The sequence below is a fragment of the Mobula hypostoma genome, chromosome 10 (genome assembly GCF_963921235.1).
Source record: "Mobula hypostoma chromosome 10, sMobHyp1.1, whole genome shotgun sequence".
In the NCBI taxonomy this organism is placed as follows: domain Eukaryota; kingdom Metazoa; phylum Chordata; class Chondrichthyes; order Myliobatiformes; family Myliobatidae; genus Mobula; species Mobula hypostoma.
The window spans coordinates 78361910-78378830 of NC_086106.1; the positions used below are offsets into that span (position 1 = coordinate 78361910).

The following is a 16921-nucleotide window of genomic DNA, read 5'->3' on the forward strand; positions in this document are numbered from 1 at the left end:
TTTGCCTTATGCTCTCTAATCAATTCTGGTTCATTGCACAACACCCAATCCAGAATAGTTGATACCCTAGTAGGCTCAACCACAATCTGATCTAAAAAGCCACTCATAGGCATTCTAGAAAATCCCCCTCTTGGGATTCAGCACCAACCTGAGTTTCCAACTCTACCTGCAAATTGAAATCCCCCATGACTATCGTAACATTGCTGTTTTGTCTTGTGTTTTCTATCTCCCATTGTAATTTGTTGACCACATCTTTGCTACTATTTGGAGTCTGTATGTACCTCCCATCAGGGTCTTTTTACCCTTGTAGTTTCTTAGCTCTACCCACAGTTTCTTAGCTCTACCTTTCAATCCTACGTCACTGCTTTCAAATTATTTGATTTCATTTTTTTTTATCAACAGAGTCACCCCACCTCCTCCGCCTACCAGCCTGTCCTTTCAGTACAATGTGTATCTTTGGACATCAAGTCCCAGCTGTGATTTCCTTTCAGCCACGATTCAGTGATCCTACAATGTCATACATGCCCATCTGTAACTTTCCTAAAGTTCATTTACCTTATTCTGGATACTGCATGCAATCATATGTAACACTTTCAGACCTGTATTCATCACCCTATTTGATTTTGTCTCCCTCTTACGTTGCAATCATCCGGTTGACTGCAAATTTGCCCTATCGTCAGCTTCTCCTTGTTAGCAGTCTCACCACACACTGCCTCTGTTTGTAAACCAATTACCCCATCCTCAGCTCTATCACTCCAGTTTCCATCCCCCTGCCAAACCCTCCTGTACAGCTCTAACAAACCTGCCTGCAAAGATAATGGTCCCACTCAGGTTCAGGTGTAACCCATCTCTTTCATACAGGTTTTCCTTCCCCAGAAGAGCTCTGAATGATCCAGAAATCTGAACCTCTACCTCCCTACCCCCACCATGCATTCATCTGCCTAATCATCCTATTCTTACTCTCACTGATGCATGGCACAGGCAGCAATCCAGAGATGACTACCCTGGGGGACCTTTTCAACTTTCTACCTAGCTCCCTAAATTCTCTCTTCAGGACGTCCTCACCTTTCCTACTTGCAGTGATGCTTGAAAGTTTGTGAACCCTGTAGAATTTTCTCTATTTCTGCATAAATATGACCTAAAATATGATCAGATCTTCATGTAAGTCCTAAAACTACAAAGTAGATAAAGAGAACCCAATGAAATAAGTAACACAAAAAAAGTTATACTTGTTCATTTATTTATTGAGAAAAATTATTCAATAGTACATGTATCTGTTGGAAAAAATATGTGAACCTCTTTTTTAAAAAAAATGCTATTTGGAGTCAGATGTTCCAATCAATGAGATGAGATTGGAGGTGTGGGTTGTAGAGGTGCCCTGTCTTATAAAAAAGACACACTAAGTCAGGTTACTGACAGAGCCTGCTCTTCTCAAGAAAGATCTGTTTGTGTACCATGCCTCAATCAATATAATTTTCAGAGGACCTTGGAAGAAGAATTGTAGAGGTAGAGATACACGAAGCTGGAAAAGACTACAAAAGCATTTCTAAAGACTTAAGTGTTTGTTAGTCCATAGTGAGAGAAATTGTCTACAAATGGAGGAAATTTAGTACTGTTGCTACTCTCCCTAGTAGTGGGCATCCCGCTAAGATCACACTAAGAGCACAACATGCAATGCTGATGGAGGTGAAAAAGACCTGCAGAAATCTCTAGAGCTTGCTAAAGTTCCTGTTCATGTGTCCACAATAGGAAAGACACTGAACAAGAAGGGTGTTCATGAAAGGACACTACAGAGGAAACCACTGCTCTCCAAAAACACATTGCTACACATTTCAAGTTTGCAAAAGACCACCTGGATGTTCTACAGTGCTTCTGGGACAATGTTCTGTGGACAAATGAGGCAAAAGTTGAACTTTTTGGTAGAAGTGCACATTGCTATGTTTGGAGGAAAAAGGGAACTGCACACCAACACCAAAACCTCATCCGAACTGTGAAGCATGGTGGAAGAAGCATCATGGTTTGGGGCTGCCTCAAGGTCTGGACCACTTGCTATCATTGAGGGAACAATGAATTCAAAATTTTATCAAGGCATTTTACACGAGAATGTCAGGGTAGCAGTCCATCACCTGAAGTTGGATGATGCAACAAGACAATAATCCAAAAGACAAGAGTAAATCAACAACAGAATGGTTTGAAAAGAGGAAAATTTGTGATTTGGAATGGCTGAGTTAGAGTCCTGACTTTAATCCGATAGAAATTGTATAGAAGGACCTGAAACAAGCAAAGAAGTCCACCAATATCCCAGATTTGAAGCAGTTTTGTAAGGAAGAATAGCCTAAAATTCTTCCATGCTGATGTGCAGGACTGATCAATAGTTACTGGAAATGGTTGGTTAAAGTTATTGCTATACAACTGGGTCACACCAGTTACTGAACGCAAAGGTTCACATACTTTTTCAACAAATACATGTAATATTGGATCATTTTCCTCAATAAATAAATGAACAAGTATAATGATTTTTGTATTATTTATTTAATTGGGCTCCCTTTATCTAATTTTAGGACTTGTGTAAAGATCTGATCACATTTTAGGTCATGTTTATGTAGAAATAGAGAAAATTCTGCAGGGTTCACAAACTTCCTAGTACCACTATATGTCATTGGTACCAATATATAACAAGACTTCTGGCTGCTCACCTTCCCCTTTTAGAATGCTGTGGACCTGATCTGAGACATCCCTGACCCTGGCAGCTATGAGACAACATACCATCTGGATGTCTCTATCATGTCCACAGAATCTCACCTCCATACCTCTAGCTATGGAATCTCCTGTCACTACTGCAATCGTCTTCACCTCTCTTCTCTTCTGAGCCACAGCACTAAAATCAGTGCCAGAGACCCAGTTGTTGCAGCTCCCCCGGTAAGTTGTTCTCCTTAACAGTATCCAAAGTGATATACTTATTACTGAGGAGAACAGCCACAGGTACTCTGCACTGGCTGCCCATTTCACTTACTTCTCCTGACAGTCACCCAGTTACCTACCTTCTGCAAACGTGGGGTGACTATCTCCCTGTAGCTCCTATCACTTCTTCAGTCTCCCATATGAGCCAATGGTCATCAAGCTACAGCTTCAGTTCCTTAACACATTCTCTGAGGTGGTACACCTTGTGCAGATGTAGTTATCCTGGAGGCTGGAGGGCTCCCAGAGTTCCCACATCTCACACACCAAATAAAACACAGCCCCTGATGTGAGGTCATTCTCACTGAGCTAACTGTGCCCTAACAGACGAGGATTGAAGAATTAAGAAGAAGAAACTTACGTCCCCAAGTTAGATGATTTAAAGCCACTTTATGACTGGACCACTCACACAATGGCAGCTCCGCTTGCCCCTGCCTTATTTTTATTCATCTTTTCTAATGCATCCTGCTCACTGATTGGGCACAGTACAACTCCAGGATTTAATTTGAAGATCATATTTAATTTGTATTAATGACCTCGACATGAGAATGGAACTAACTGTTTCTAAATTTGAGGCAGACACAAAACTTTGTGGCTTGTGAATCGTGTGAGCGGATTGTGTTAGGTTGAAATAGGATAGCTGCAGATTAGTAGAATGGGCAGACATGGGGCAGATGAAGTTTAATGTAAGGAGATGCAATTTTGGAGGAAGAATGAGGACCTGTGATATAGAATACTCTAAAATGGTTCAAAGTAAAATGTATTTTCAGAGTACATCCATGTCACCACATTACAACCCTGAGATTCCTTTACTGTGGGTGTACTTGGCAAATCTTTTGAACAGTAACTAAACATCAGGAGCTGTAAACTGCAAACAAACTGCGTAATTGCAAATAGCAATAAACAACGTGCATGAATTAACAATATAACAGAGTCCTTAAACAAGTGTAGCTGTCCCCTTTTGTTCAAGAGCCTGATGGTTGAGGGCTAGTAACTGTTCCTGAACCTGGTGGTACGAGTCTTGAGGCTCTTGTACCTTCTACCTGATGGCAGCAGCGAGAAAAGAGCATGGCCTGGGTGGTGAGGATCTGGAGCAAAGAAACTTGGAGCTATGTATGTGAAAATAATTGAAACTTCCTGGACATACTCAATTCTGGGCTTTATTAATAGAGGCCATACAATATAAAAGCAGGGAAGTTATGACAAACCTTTATAAAATCCTTGTCCTACCTTGTCTGGAATATTGTGTTCAATTCTGGTTATCTCATTATAGTAAGGAAATGAAATAGAGGATTACAGGAATCCAACCATCTTGTTAAATGAACAATGAGATTTGTTTGAAGAGAATCACCTTTCATTTTTCTGAACTACACTGATCATAGGTTTATCTAATGGAATCTCTCCTTGTGCAATAATGTACATATCCCAGGAATCAGTCCAGTAAATTTATACTGCACTTCTAAACCTACCTTTATTGCATCTTTGTATGGAGATTGAAAGTGCATAAGCCAGGAATTTAAATTTGATCACATTTCATTTACACTTGCATGCACATGTTTGTACTTAATGATTATTGGGGGTGGTCATGTATCAACTTCCAGTGGTAGCCATTTGCAGGGTTTTACCTAAAGTATGTACAATTACTACAAAACTTGATTACTTTTATAGTTCAATCTCCTTTGAAGAAAGGCCAACATATTATTTGCCTTTCTGATTACTTGCATGTTAATTTTCTGCATTTTATGTACCTGTACACTTAGAACCATCTGTATTCCTCTATTCTGCTACTACTCTTAACCAAATTAATAAACTCACATTACATTCCATCTGCTACCTTTTGTCTCTTCGCATACTCTGTTTTGCTCTGTAGTTACCTTACATCTGCAATGCTCATGTTTTTCACCTACCATCAACAAACATGAGTAGAGTGAATCCATTTCTCTAGACATTAACTATGCTGATTTCCCAGTATTGGTCCTTTTCATTGCCCACAAGTAAACGCTTTCCAGCTAAAAATGATTATACCTGCTTTATTTTTGTCATGCCCATTAACCATTCTATCCATGCAAATATTTCCTTCCTGACCCTAGAGTTCTTATTTTGTACAAGAATCATTGTGTGGCAGATTATTAATTAACTCTTAAATTAATTTTTGTTTCTCTGACTCATTGTGAGTCTACTTTCCACAACAGAGTGCAGTGTGACACCTGTGACAGACTAAGAAGTAAATGAAAGATAATTAATGAGTTTGTTCACATTTTCTTAGGTTGACACAAGCAGGATTGTTCACATACATTCCGTTATCATCCTCCGTCGCTCAGATAAGCGCAAAGATCGGGTGGAAATTTCTCCAGAGCAACTTTCTGCAGCCTCTACTGAAGCCGAGATATCCTTTCAGTAATTGCACTGTGGAGATTGCTATTGTGAAAAATTCACTGTTTCACAACATGTTCTTGTTATTTATTTCCAGACTGTGCTAAATTATCTGCTACAAATATTGTCAGATATTTTTTCTCCATATTTTCACAAGGTGGCTAAATATTAGGGAATGAGGAACTTCTGAACCTCATCAGATAGCCCCAGATGGGATACGGTACACATTTGATGGGCAGTAAGGGGAGAGATTTTAGATATAAACAAGTTTGTTATTTGCTGAATAAAACTTCTAGGATGCAGATAAACTCACATTAAACAATAAAATCAAAATATGATGCAGACAATTTTTAAAGTTTTCTGGAAAACACTAGAAATTAATGTAAAATTTCAAAAACATTCATTCATACATTTTCTATGTATATCAGTGAAGTTTACATTTTATGTACATTAAGGTGTTATTATAGGAAAGCTGTAAGGAGAGTTGTAGACTTGGAAAATAATAGTGTTCTAGGATTCTGGAAGAATATCTGTAATAAAGTTACATTAGATTACTTTATTATCTTTAACTTAGATTTTGCACAGATTGGCTGATATGACTGGTCACCCGATGAGAGTGGTGGGATGGTATCATTCTCATCCACATATTACTGTATGGCCTTCACATGTAGGTAAGTGAATGACTGAACTGCACAATGAGTAACCATTCCTTAATTTGCCTTGTGCAAGCAATTTAAAGTATTCCTTGCTTGCAGTGTCTTCTGCACCTCACTGACATACAATTCTGTAGATGTTGACAGTTCACTGGAATGGATTTTAACTTACTGATTTATCTGTTCATTGTATATCCTGGAAACGTTCAATGGGTCAGGAAGCACCTTTGGAGAGAGAAACAGAGTTAACCTTTCGGGTCAAAGTCCTTTGGTCAATACTGGAAAGGAGTACTGGAAACAAGTTATCTTTAAATTGCAGAGAGGGTGGGGACAAGGTAAAGGAGAACAAAGGGAATAATATCTCTGATAAGTGAGGCCAGATTTGCTGTGGACATAAACTATAAACTAACTCATCAGGTACTTGGGTTTATGTGGGCAGTTAGGGAAAGAGGATTTGAGCAAAGGTAAATACATATTATAAAATGAGCACTATTAGAGAGTGAGAACCTAAACGGAGGAATATAAAAGTTTCAAAATACAGAGCTGTAGGACATGCCTGATAGGACGTAAAAACTGACCCAATATCATAGGTAGATTAGCCAGTTCTAATACAGATAGAAAGCAAGTTTCTTAAAGTTGTAACATTTGTTATTGAGTCTAAAAATTTGTCTAGATAGAAGATGAGATACTGTTCATCAAGGCTTTGTTATAATAGTGTAGCAGATCAGAATCACATTGGTCATGACTGTGAGATTGGCAATAAAGATGAAGACGCAGAAAGAAATTGAAATAAAGCACCCTATGTTTAGTCTACAGAATGCTTCTAAACTTCCTGTTGGCTACCAATTTAATACAGCAGAAACTGTTAGTGTTCTCTCTTCACTTTTCACTGAGCCCCTTTGGAGCATTTTTGTTGATTTCCTAGACATAGAAACATAGAAAACCTACAGCACAATACAGGCCCTTCAGCCCACAAAGCTGTGCCGAGCATGTCCTTACCTTAGAAATTACCTAGGGTTACCCATAGCCCTCTATTTTTTGAGCTTCATGTACCTGCCCGGGAGTCTCTTAAAAGACCCTATCATATCCGCCTCTACCATTGTTGCCGGCAGCCCATTCCACTCACCACTCTCTGCATAACAATCTTACCCCTGACGTCTCCTCTGTACCTATTTCCAAGCACCTTAAACCTGTGCCCTCTTGTGCTAGCCATTCTAGTGCTGGGAAAAAGCCTCTGACTATCCACACGATCAATGTCTCTCATCATTTTATACACCTCTATCAGGTCACTTCTCATCCTCTTTCGCTCCAAGGAAAAAAGGCCAAGTTCACTCAATCTAGTCTCATAAAGCATGCTCCCCAATCCAGGCAACATCCTTGTGAATCTCTTCTGCACCTTTTCTATGGTTTCCACATTCTTCCTATAGTGAAGTGACCAGAACTGCAGAACTGAGCACAGTACTAAAAGTGGGGTCTGACCAGGGTCCTATATAGCTGCAACATTATCTCTCGGCTCCTAGGCTCAATCCCATGATTGATGAAGGTCAATGCACTGTATGCTTTCTTAACCATGGAGTCATCTCCATCTACTGTTCTACCTTCATCAATGTGTTTAGTCACATACTCAAAAAAAATTCAATCGGGCTCATAAGGCATGACCTGCCTTTCGCAAAGCCATGCTGACTATTCTTAATCATATTGTGCCTCTCCAAATGTTCATAAATCCTGCCTCTCAGGATATTCTCCATCAACTTACCAACCACTGAAGTAAGACTCACTGGTCTATAATTTCCTGGGCTATCTCTACTCCGTTCTTGAATAATGGAACAACATCTGCAACCCTCCAATCCTCCAGAACCTCTCCCATCCCCATTGATGATACAAAGATCATCGCCAGAGGCTCAGCAATTTCCTCCTGTGCCTCCCACAGTAGCCTGGGTACATCTCATCTGGTCCCAGTGACTTACCCAACTCAATGCTTTTCAAAAGCTCCAGTACATCCTCTTTCTTAATATCCACATGCTCAAGCTTTTTAGTCTGCTGTAGGTCATCCCTACAATCGCCAAGATCCTTTTCCATAGTGAATACTGAAGCAAAGTACTCGTTAGGTATGTCTGCTATCTCCTCTGGTTCCATACACACTTTTCCACGGTCATACTTCATTGGTCCTATTCTCTCACGTCTTATCCTCTTGCTCTTCACAGACTTGTAGAATGCCTTGGGGTTTTCCTTAATCCTGTCTGCCAAGGCCTTCTCATGGCCCCTTCTGGCTCTCCTAATTTCTTTCCTAAACTCCTTCCTGCTAGCCTTATAATCTTCTAGATCGCTATCATTACCTAGTTTTTTTGAACCTTTTGTAAGCTCTTCTTTTCTTCTTGACTAGATTTACAACAGCCTTTGTACACCACAGTTCCTGTACCCTATCATCCTTTCCCTTTCTCATCGGAACGTACCTATGCAAAACTCCACGCAAATAACCCCTGAACATTTGCCACATTTCTTCCAATTTATGCTTCAAAGTTCCTGCCTGATAGCCTCATATCTCCCCTTACTCCAATTAAGTGCTTTCCTAACTTGTCTATTCCTATCCCTCTCCAATGCTATGGTAAAGGAGATAGAATTGTGATCACTATCTCCAAAATGCTCTCCCACTGAGAGATCTGACACCTGACCAGGTTCATTTTCCGATACCAGATCTAGTACAGCCTCTTCTCTTGTAGGCTTATCTATATATTGTTTCAAGAAACCTTCTTGAACACACCTAACAAACTCCACCCCATCTAAACCCCTCACTCTAGGGATATGCCAATCGATATTTGGGAAATTAAAATCTCCCACCACAACAACCCTGTTATTATTACACCTGTCCAGAATCTGTCCCCTATCTGCTCCTGGATGTCCCTGTTACTGTTGGGTGGTCTATAAAAAACACCCAGTAGAGTTCTTGACCCCTTCCTGTTCCTAACTTCCACCCACAGAGACTCCATAGACAATCCCTCCATGTCTTCCTCCTTTTCTGCAGCTGTGACACGATCTCTCCCTGTCCTTTCTAAAACATCTAAAGCCTGGCACTCAATGTAACCATTCCTGCCCCTGGGCCATCTAAGTCTCTGTAATGGCCACAATATCATAGCTCCAAGTACTGATCCACACTCTAAGCTCATCAGCTTTGTTCATAATACTCCTTGCATTAAAATAGACACATCTCAAACCATCGGTCTGAGCGCATCCCTGCTCTATCACCTTCCTATCCTCTGTCTTGCACTGTCTTCAAGCTCTCTGTACCTATGAGCCATCTGCCTCTTCCTCCATCTCTTCAGTTTGGTTCCCACCCCCCCCCCCAGCAATCCTAATTTAAACTCTCCCCAATAGCCTTAGCAAACCTCCCCACCAGGATATTAGTCCCCCTGGGGTTCAAGTGCAACCTGTCCTTTTTGTACAGGTCACACCTGCCCCAGAAGAGGTCCCAATGATCCAGAAATCTGAATCCCTGCCCCCTGCTCCAATCCCTCAGCCACGCATTTATCCTCCACCTCACTCTATTCCTATACTCACTGTCACATGGCACAGGCAGTAACCCCGAGATGACTACCTTTGTGGTCTGCTTCTCAACTTCCTTCCTAATTCCCTGTAGTCTGCTTTCAGGACCTTCTCCCTTTTCCTGCCTATGTCATTAGAAACATAGAAACATAGAAAATAGGTGCAGGAGTAGGCCATTCGGCCTTTCGAGCCTGCACCGCCATTCAGTATGATCATGGCTGATCATCCAACTCAGAACCTTGTACCAGCCTTCCCTCCATACCCCCGATCCCTTTAGCCACAAGGGCCATATCTAACTCCCTCTTAAATATAGCCAATGAACTGGCCTCAACTGTTTCCTGTGGCAGAGAATTCCACAGATTCACCACTCTCTGTGTGAAGAAGTTTTTCCTAATCTCGGTCCTAAAAGGCTTCCCCTTTATCCTCAAACTGTGACCCCTCGTTCTGGACTTCCCCAACATCGGGAACAATCTTCCTGCATCTAGCCTGTCCAATCCCTTTAGGATTTTATACGTTTCAATAAGATCCCCCCTCAATCTTCTAAATTCCAACGAGTATAAGCCTAGTTCATCCAGTCTTTCATCATATGAAAGTCCTGCCATCCCAGGAATCAATCTGGTGAACCTTCTTTGTACTCCCTCTATGGCAAGGATGTCTTTCCTCAGATTAGGGGACCAAAACTGCACACAATACTCCAGGTGTGGTCTCACCAAGGCCTTGTACAACTGCAGTAGTACCTCCCTGCTCCTGTACTCGAATCTTCTTGCTATGAATGCCAGCATACCATGCGCCTTTTTCGCCACCTGCTGTACCTGCATGCCCACTTTCAATGACTGGTGTATAATGACACCCAGGTTTCATTGCACCTCCCCTTTTCCTAATCGGCCACCATTCAAATAATAATCTGTTTTCCTGTTTTTGCCACCAAAGTGGATAACCTCACATTTATCCACATTAAATTGCATCTGCCATGAATTTGCCCACTCACCTAATCTATCCAAGTCACCCTGCATCCTCTTAGCATCCTCCTCACAGCTAACACTGCCGCCCAGCTTCGTGTCATCCGCAAACTTGGAGATGCTGCATTTAATTCCCTCATCTAAGTCAATAATATATATTGTAAACAACTGGGGTCCCAGCACTGAACCTTGCCGTACCCCACTAGTCACTGCCTGCCATTCTGAAAAGGTCCCGTTTATTCCCACTTTTTGCTTCCTGTCTGCCAACCAATTCTCTATCCACATCAATACCTTACCTTCAATACCGTGTGCTTTAAGTTTGCACACTAATCTCCTGTGTGGGCTTTGTCAAAAGCCTTTTGAAAATCCAAATATACCACATCCACTGGTTCTCCCCTAACCACTCTACTAGTTACGTCCTCAAAAAATTCTTTGAGATTCGTCAGACATGACTTTCCTTTCACAAATCCATGCTGACTTTGTCTGATGATTTCACCGCTTTCCAAATGTGCTGCTATCACATCTTTGATAACTGACTCTAGCATTTTCCCCACCACCGATGTTAGGCTAACCGGTCTATAATTCCCCGGTTTCTCTCTCCCTCCTTTTTTGAAAAGTGGGGTTACATTAGCCACCCTCCAATCCTCAGGAACTAGTCCAGAATCTAAGGAGTTTTGAAAAATTATCACTAATGCATCCGCTATTTCTTGGGCTACTTCCTTAAGCACTCTGGGATGCAGACCATCTGGCCCTGGGGATTTATCTGCCTTTAATCCCTTCAATTTGCCTAACACCACTTCCCTACTAACATGTATTTCCCTCAGTTCCTCCATCTCACTGGACCCTCTGTTCCCTACTATTTCTGGAAGATTATTTATGTCCTCCTTAGTGAAGACAGAACCAAAGTAGTTATTCAATTGGTCTGCCATGTCCTTGTTCCCCATAATCAATTCACCTGTTTCTGTCTGTAGGGGACCTACATTTGTCTTAACCAATCTTTTTCTTTTCACATATCTATAAAAGCTTTTACAGTCAGTTTTTATGTTCTCTGCCAGTTTTCTCTCATAATCTTTTTTCCCTTTCCTAATTAAGCCTTTTGTCCTCCTCTGCTGGACTCTGAATTTCTCCCAGTCCTCAGGTGAGCCACTTTTTCTGGCTAATTTGTATGCTTCTTCTTTGGAATTGATTTCCTTTGTCAGCCATGGGTGCACTACCTTCCCTGACTTATTCTTTTGCCAAACTGGGATGAACAATTGTTGTAGTTCATCCATGCGATCTTTAAATGCTTGCCATTGCATATCCACCGTCAACCCTTTTAAGTGTCATTTGCCAGTCTATCTTAGCTAATTCACGTCTCATACCTTCAAAGTTACCCTTCTTTAAGTTCAGAACCTTTGTTTCTGAATTAACTATGTCACTCTCCATCTTAATAAAGAATTCCACCATATTATGGTCACTCTTACCCAAGGGGCCTCTCATGACAAGATTGCTAATTAACCCTTCCTCATTGCTCAATACCCAGTTTAGAATAGCCTGCTCTCCAGTTGGTTCCTCGACGTGTTGGTTCAAAAAACCATTCCGCATACATTCCAAGAAATCCTCTTCCTCAGCACCCTTACCAATTTGGTTCACCCAATCTTCATGTAGATTGAAGTCACCCATTATAACTGCTGTTCCTTTATGGCACACATTTCTAATTTCCTGTTTAATACCATCCCCAACCTCACTACTACTGTTAGGTGGCCTGTACACAACTCCCACCAGCATTTTCTGCCCCTTAGTGTTATGCAGCTCTACCCATATCGATTCCACATCCTCCCGGCTAATGTCCTTCCTTTCTATTGCGTTATTCTCCTCTTTAACCAGCAATGCTACCCCACCTCCTTTTCTTTCATGTCTATCCCTCCTGAATATTGAATATCCCTGAATGTTGAGCTCCCACCCTTGGTCACCCTGGAGCCATGCCTCTGTGATCCCAACTATATCATATTCATTAATAACAATCTGCACTTTTAATTCATCCACCTTGTTACGGATGCTCCTTGCATTGACACACAAAGCCTTCAGGGGCTCGCTTTTACAACACTCTTAACCTTTATACAATTATGTTGAAAAGTGGCCCTTTTTGATTTTTGCCCTGGATTTGACGGCCTGCCACTTTTACTTTTCACCTTACTACTTTTTGCTTCTACCCTCATTTTACACCCCACTGTCTCTCTGCACTTGTTCCCATCCCCCTGTTGTGAACTAACCTCCTCTCTCCTAGTCTCTTTAATTTGATTCCCACCCCCAACCATTCTAGCTTAAAGTCACCTCAGTAGCCCTCGCAAATCTCCCCGCCAGGATATTGGTCCCCCTAGGATTCAAGTGTAACCTGTCCTTTTTGTACAGGTCACACCTGCGCCAAAAGAGGTCCCAATGATCCAAAAACTTGAATCCCTGCCCCCTGCTCCAGTCCCTCAGCCACGCATTTATCCTCCACCTCACTCTATTCCTATACTCACCGTCACGTGGCACAGGCAGTAATCCTGAGATTACTACCTTTGCGGTCCTTTTTCTCAACTCCCTTCCTAACTCCCTATATTCTCCTTTCAGGACCTCTTCCCTTTTCCTAGGTATTGGTACCTATATGTACCACGACCTCTGTCTCCTCACCCTCCCACTTCAGGATATCTTGGACGCTATCAGAAATATCCCGGACCCTGGCACCAGGGAGGCAAACTACCATCCGGGTCTCTGGACTGCGTCCACAGTATCGCCTATCTGACCCCCTTACTATTGAGTCCCCTATTACAACTGCCCTCCTCTTCCTTTCCTTACCCTTCTGAGCTACAGGGCCGGATTCTGTGCCGGAGGCGGAGGGACAGCCACTGCCGCTTCCCCCAGGTAAGCTGTCCCCCCCAACAGTACTCAAACAGGAGTACCTATTGTCAAGGGGCACAGCCACCGGGATACTCTCTATTATCTGACTCTTCCCCTTCCCCCTCCTAACCGTAACCCACTTGTCTGCCTCCCGTGGCCCCGGTGTGACCACCTGCCTGTAACTCCTGTCTATCAACTCCTCACTCTCCCTGACTAGACGAAGGTCATCGAGCTGCAGCTCCAGTTCCCTAACGCAGTCCCTTAGGAGCTGCATCTTGGCGCACCTGGCGCAGATGTGGACGTCCGGGAGGATTGGAGGCTCCACGACCTCCCACATCCGGCACCGAGAACAACAAGCTGCCCTCACACTCATACTGCCTCTCTCCTCAAGTAACAACAGAAAATGAATACCAAACCTTCCTCGCCTCGCCCGTTTCCACCTAAGCCCGTTGAGCCGAAGCCCTTAAGCTTCACTCTGCTCCTGGCTCACTCCACAGCCTGTGAACTACGCTGCCTGCTGTATGAGGCTGTGTTCCTTTTAAATCTTCCGCGCTTCACTGCCCGATGTCACACGCCTGCGCAGTCCCGCCTCTCTGAACGCCGATGGAAAAAAAACCGAAAAATTCAAAAATGGCTTCCTCCGCACTCCCACTCCGATTCTCAGACTTCCTTCTCCGAATATTGGTACCAATATGTACCACGACCTCTGGCTGTTCTCCTTCCCACTTCAGGATATCATGGATGCAATCAGAAACATCGTGGACCCTGGCACCCGGAAGGTAAACTACCATCCATGCTTCTTTCCTGCGTCCACAGAATCGCCGGTCTGATTCCCTACCTATAGAGTCTCCTCACTGCTGCCATCCTCTTCCTTTCCCTACCTTTCTGAGCCACAGGGTCAGACTCTGCCAGAGGCGCTGCCACTGTTGCTTCCCCAGGTAGCCGTTTCCTCCCCTGCCCCCCCCCCCAACAGTACTTAAACAGGAGTACTTATTGTCAAGGGGTACAGCCACAGGGGTACTCTCTAGCCTCTGACTCGTGCCCTTCCCTCTCCTGACTGTTACCCACTTAACTGTCTCCCGAGGCTCTGGTGTGTCTATGTGCCTATAAGCTCCTCTCTATCACCTCCTCACTCTCCCTGACCAGACGAAGGACATCGAGCTGCATCTTCAGTTCCCTAACGCAGTCTCTAAGGTGCTGCAGCTCGACACACCTGGCACAGATGTGGCCGTACGGGAAGCTGGGGGTCTCCTGGACTTCCCACATCTGACACTGAGCACAGAACATCAGCAAACTAACTCGTCACAAAATCTGCAGCTTTGTTGTCTAATTGACTCAAGTTATTTAACTGGCTTAAATGCTTGATGAAATTCATAGAATGAATCAGATGAATTAATAGGAAATTATCATTTTTGATGGTTTTGCATTTACTCAAAAAGTCATCAGTGATCTTCCTCATTGTGTTTTATTTGTGAAAGATTTTCTAAAATTATTAGAGCTCTTCAGTATTATGTTTGTTTCTGTTTGAAAGATGAAATGAAACGCTTTTTATTTTCATTTCATTTTTTTTATAGTGATTGCCTGGGAGAGGGTAGCTCCTAGTTATCTTCACAAATAAATCGTTTCACTTTAGTCTTGATTAAATATGTGCCTTGTTGGTAAATTTTTAGTTTTCTTCCCTACAACACCACCTGAGATCTAAATTATATTGAAGAATTTTGCCTGCAGTAATTTGAGGTCTTTTTAGTTTGTTTACCAGGTCAGTGTACATATTGAATAGTCTGCTCAGGAAACTGAATTAATTTCTTGCTCTCTTCTCTGTAAGATGTCCGAACCCAGGCCATGTACCAGATGATGGACCAGGGTTTTGTGGGCCTTATCTTTTCCTGTTTCATTGAAGACAAGAACACCAAGGTTTATATCCGTTTATATTCCCCTTCTCGCAATTCCTCCGTCTCCGCCGCATCTGCTCTCAGGATGAGGCTTTTCATTCTAGGACGAGGGAGATGTCCTCCTTTTTTAAAGAAAGGGGCTTCCCTTCCTCCACTATCAACTCTGCTGTTAAAGGCATCTCCCCCATTTCACGTACATCTGCTCTCACTCCATCCTCCCGCCACCCCACTAGGAATAGGGTTCCCTGGTCCTCACCTACCATCCCACCAGCCTCCGGGTCCAACATATTATTCTCCATAACTTCCACCACCTCCAACGGGATCCCACCTCTAAGCACATCTTTCCCTCCCCCCCCTCTGCTTTCCGTAGGGATCACTCCCTACGCGACTCCCTTGTCCATTCATTCCCCCCATCCCTCCCCACTGATCTCCCTCCTGGCACTTATCCGTGTAAGCGGAACAAGTGCTACACATGCCCTTACACTTCCTCCCTTACCACCATTCAGGGCCCCAAACAGTCCTTCCAGGTGAGGCGACACTTCACCTGTGAGTCGGCTGGGGTGATATACTGCGTCCGGTGCTCCCAATGTGGCCTTTTATATATTGGTGAGACCCGACGCAGACTGGGAGACCGCTTTGCTGAACACCTACGCTCTGTCCGCCAGAGAAAGCAGGATCTCCCAGTGGCCACACATTTTAATTCCACATCCCATTCCCATTCTGACATGTCTATCCACGGCCTCCTCTACTGTAAAGATGAAGCCACACTCAGGTTGGAGGAACAACACCTTATATTCCATCTGGGTAGCCTCCAACCTGATGGCATGAACATCGACTTCTCTAACTTCCGCTAATGCCCCACCTCCCCTCGTACCCCATCTGTTACTTATTTTTATGCACACATTCTTTCTCTCACTCTCCTTTTTCTCCCTCTGTCCCTCTGAATATACCCCTTGCCCATCCTCTGGGTTCCCCACCCCCCTTGTCTTTCTTCCCGGACCTCCTGTCCCATGATCCTCTCATATCCCCTTTGCCAATCACCTGTCCAGCTCTTGGCTCCATCCCTCCCCCTCCTGTCTTCTCCTATCATTTTGGATCCCCCCTCCCCCTCCAACTTTCAAATCTCTTACTCACTCTTCCTTCAGTTAGTCCTGACAAAGGATCTCGGCCTGAAACGTCGACTACACCTCTTCCTAGAGATGCTGCCTGGCCTGCTGCGTTCACCAGCAACTTTGATGTGTGAAGCTTTTTTGATTGCCACTGTGCTGTACCCCAATCCAAGCTGCAGAGTCTCTTGTTGCTTTCCTTTATGATCAGTATTGTACCAGTAAATAGCTTGTTTGTTTGATCAGTTAATGTTTAAGCTACACCCATATTTTAATATGCAGTTACAATAAAATGTAATTAATAGTTCATTGGTTACATAGAGAATGAAGGTACCATGTTTAAATAATACAGTTTGAAGTTGTCATTTGTTTCAGACTGGTCGAGTTCTCTACACTTGTTTCCAGTCGATTCAAGCGCAGAAAGGTTCTGAGTAAGTATAATCAAACATGTAATGTTCAGAGGCATAATATTTACTAAAGGATTTGTTTCTTAAAGTGAGCTGATGAATGTTATTGACATGAGGGAATGCCAGGTGAAGGAATGGAAACATTTCACATGTTCTTGCTTTCATATCACA

The 16921-nt window shown here is 43.0% G+C and overlaps 1 protein-coding gene across 2 annotated transcripts in view; it reads left to right on the plus strand.

Moving 5' to 3' along the window:
* brcc3 (BRCA1/BRCA2-containing complex, subunit 3) overlaps nt 1-16921 on the plus strand; it is a 35519-nt gene that overhangs the window by 4341 nt on the left and 14257 nt on the right. The window contains exons 2-6 of one of the 2 annotated variants that reach the window (XM_063060674.1): nt 5225-5344; nt 5915-6002; nt 14077-14124; nt 15171-15259; nt 16719-16774. In XM_063060674.1, coding sequence (XP_062916744.1) covers nt 5225-5344; nt 5915-6002; nt 14077-14124; nt 15171-15259; nt 16719-16774 — 401 coding nt within the window. The remainder of the gene's footprint in view (nt 1-5224; nt 5345-5914; nt 6003-14076; nt 14125-15170; nt 15260-16718; nt 16775-16921) is intronic. The other variant, XM_063060675.1, reaches the window with a different exon arrangement.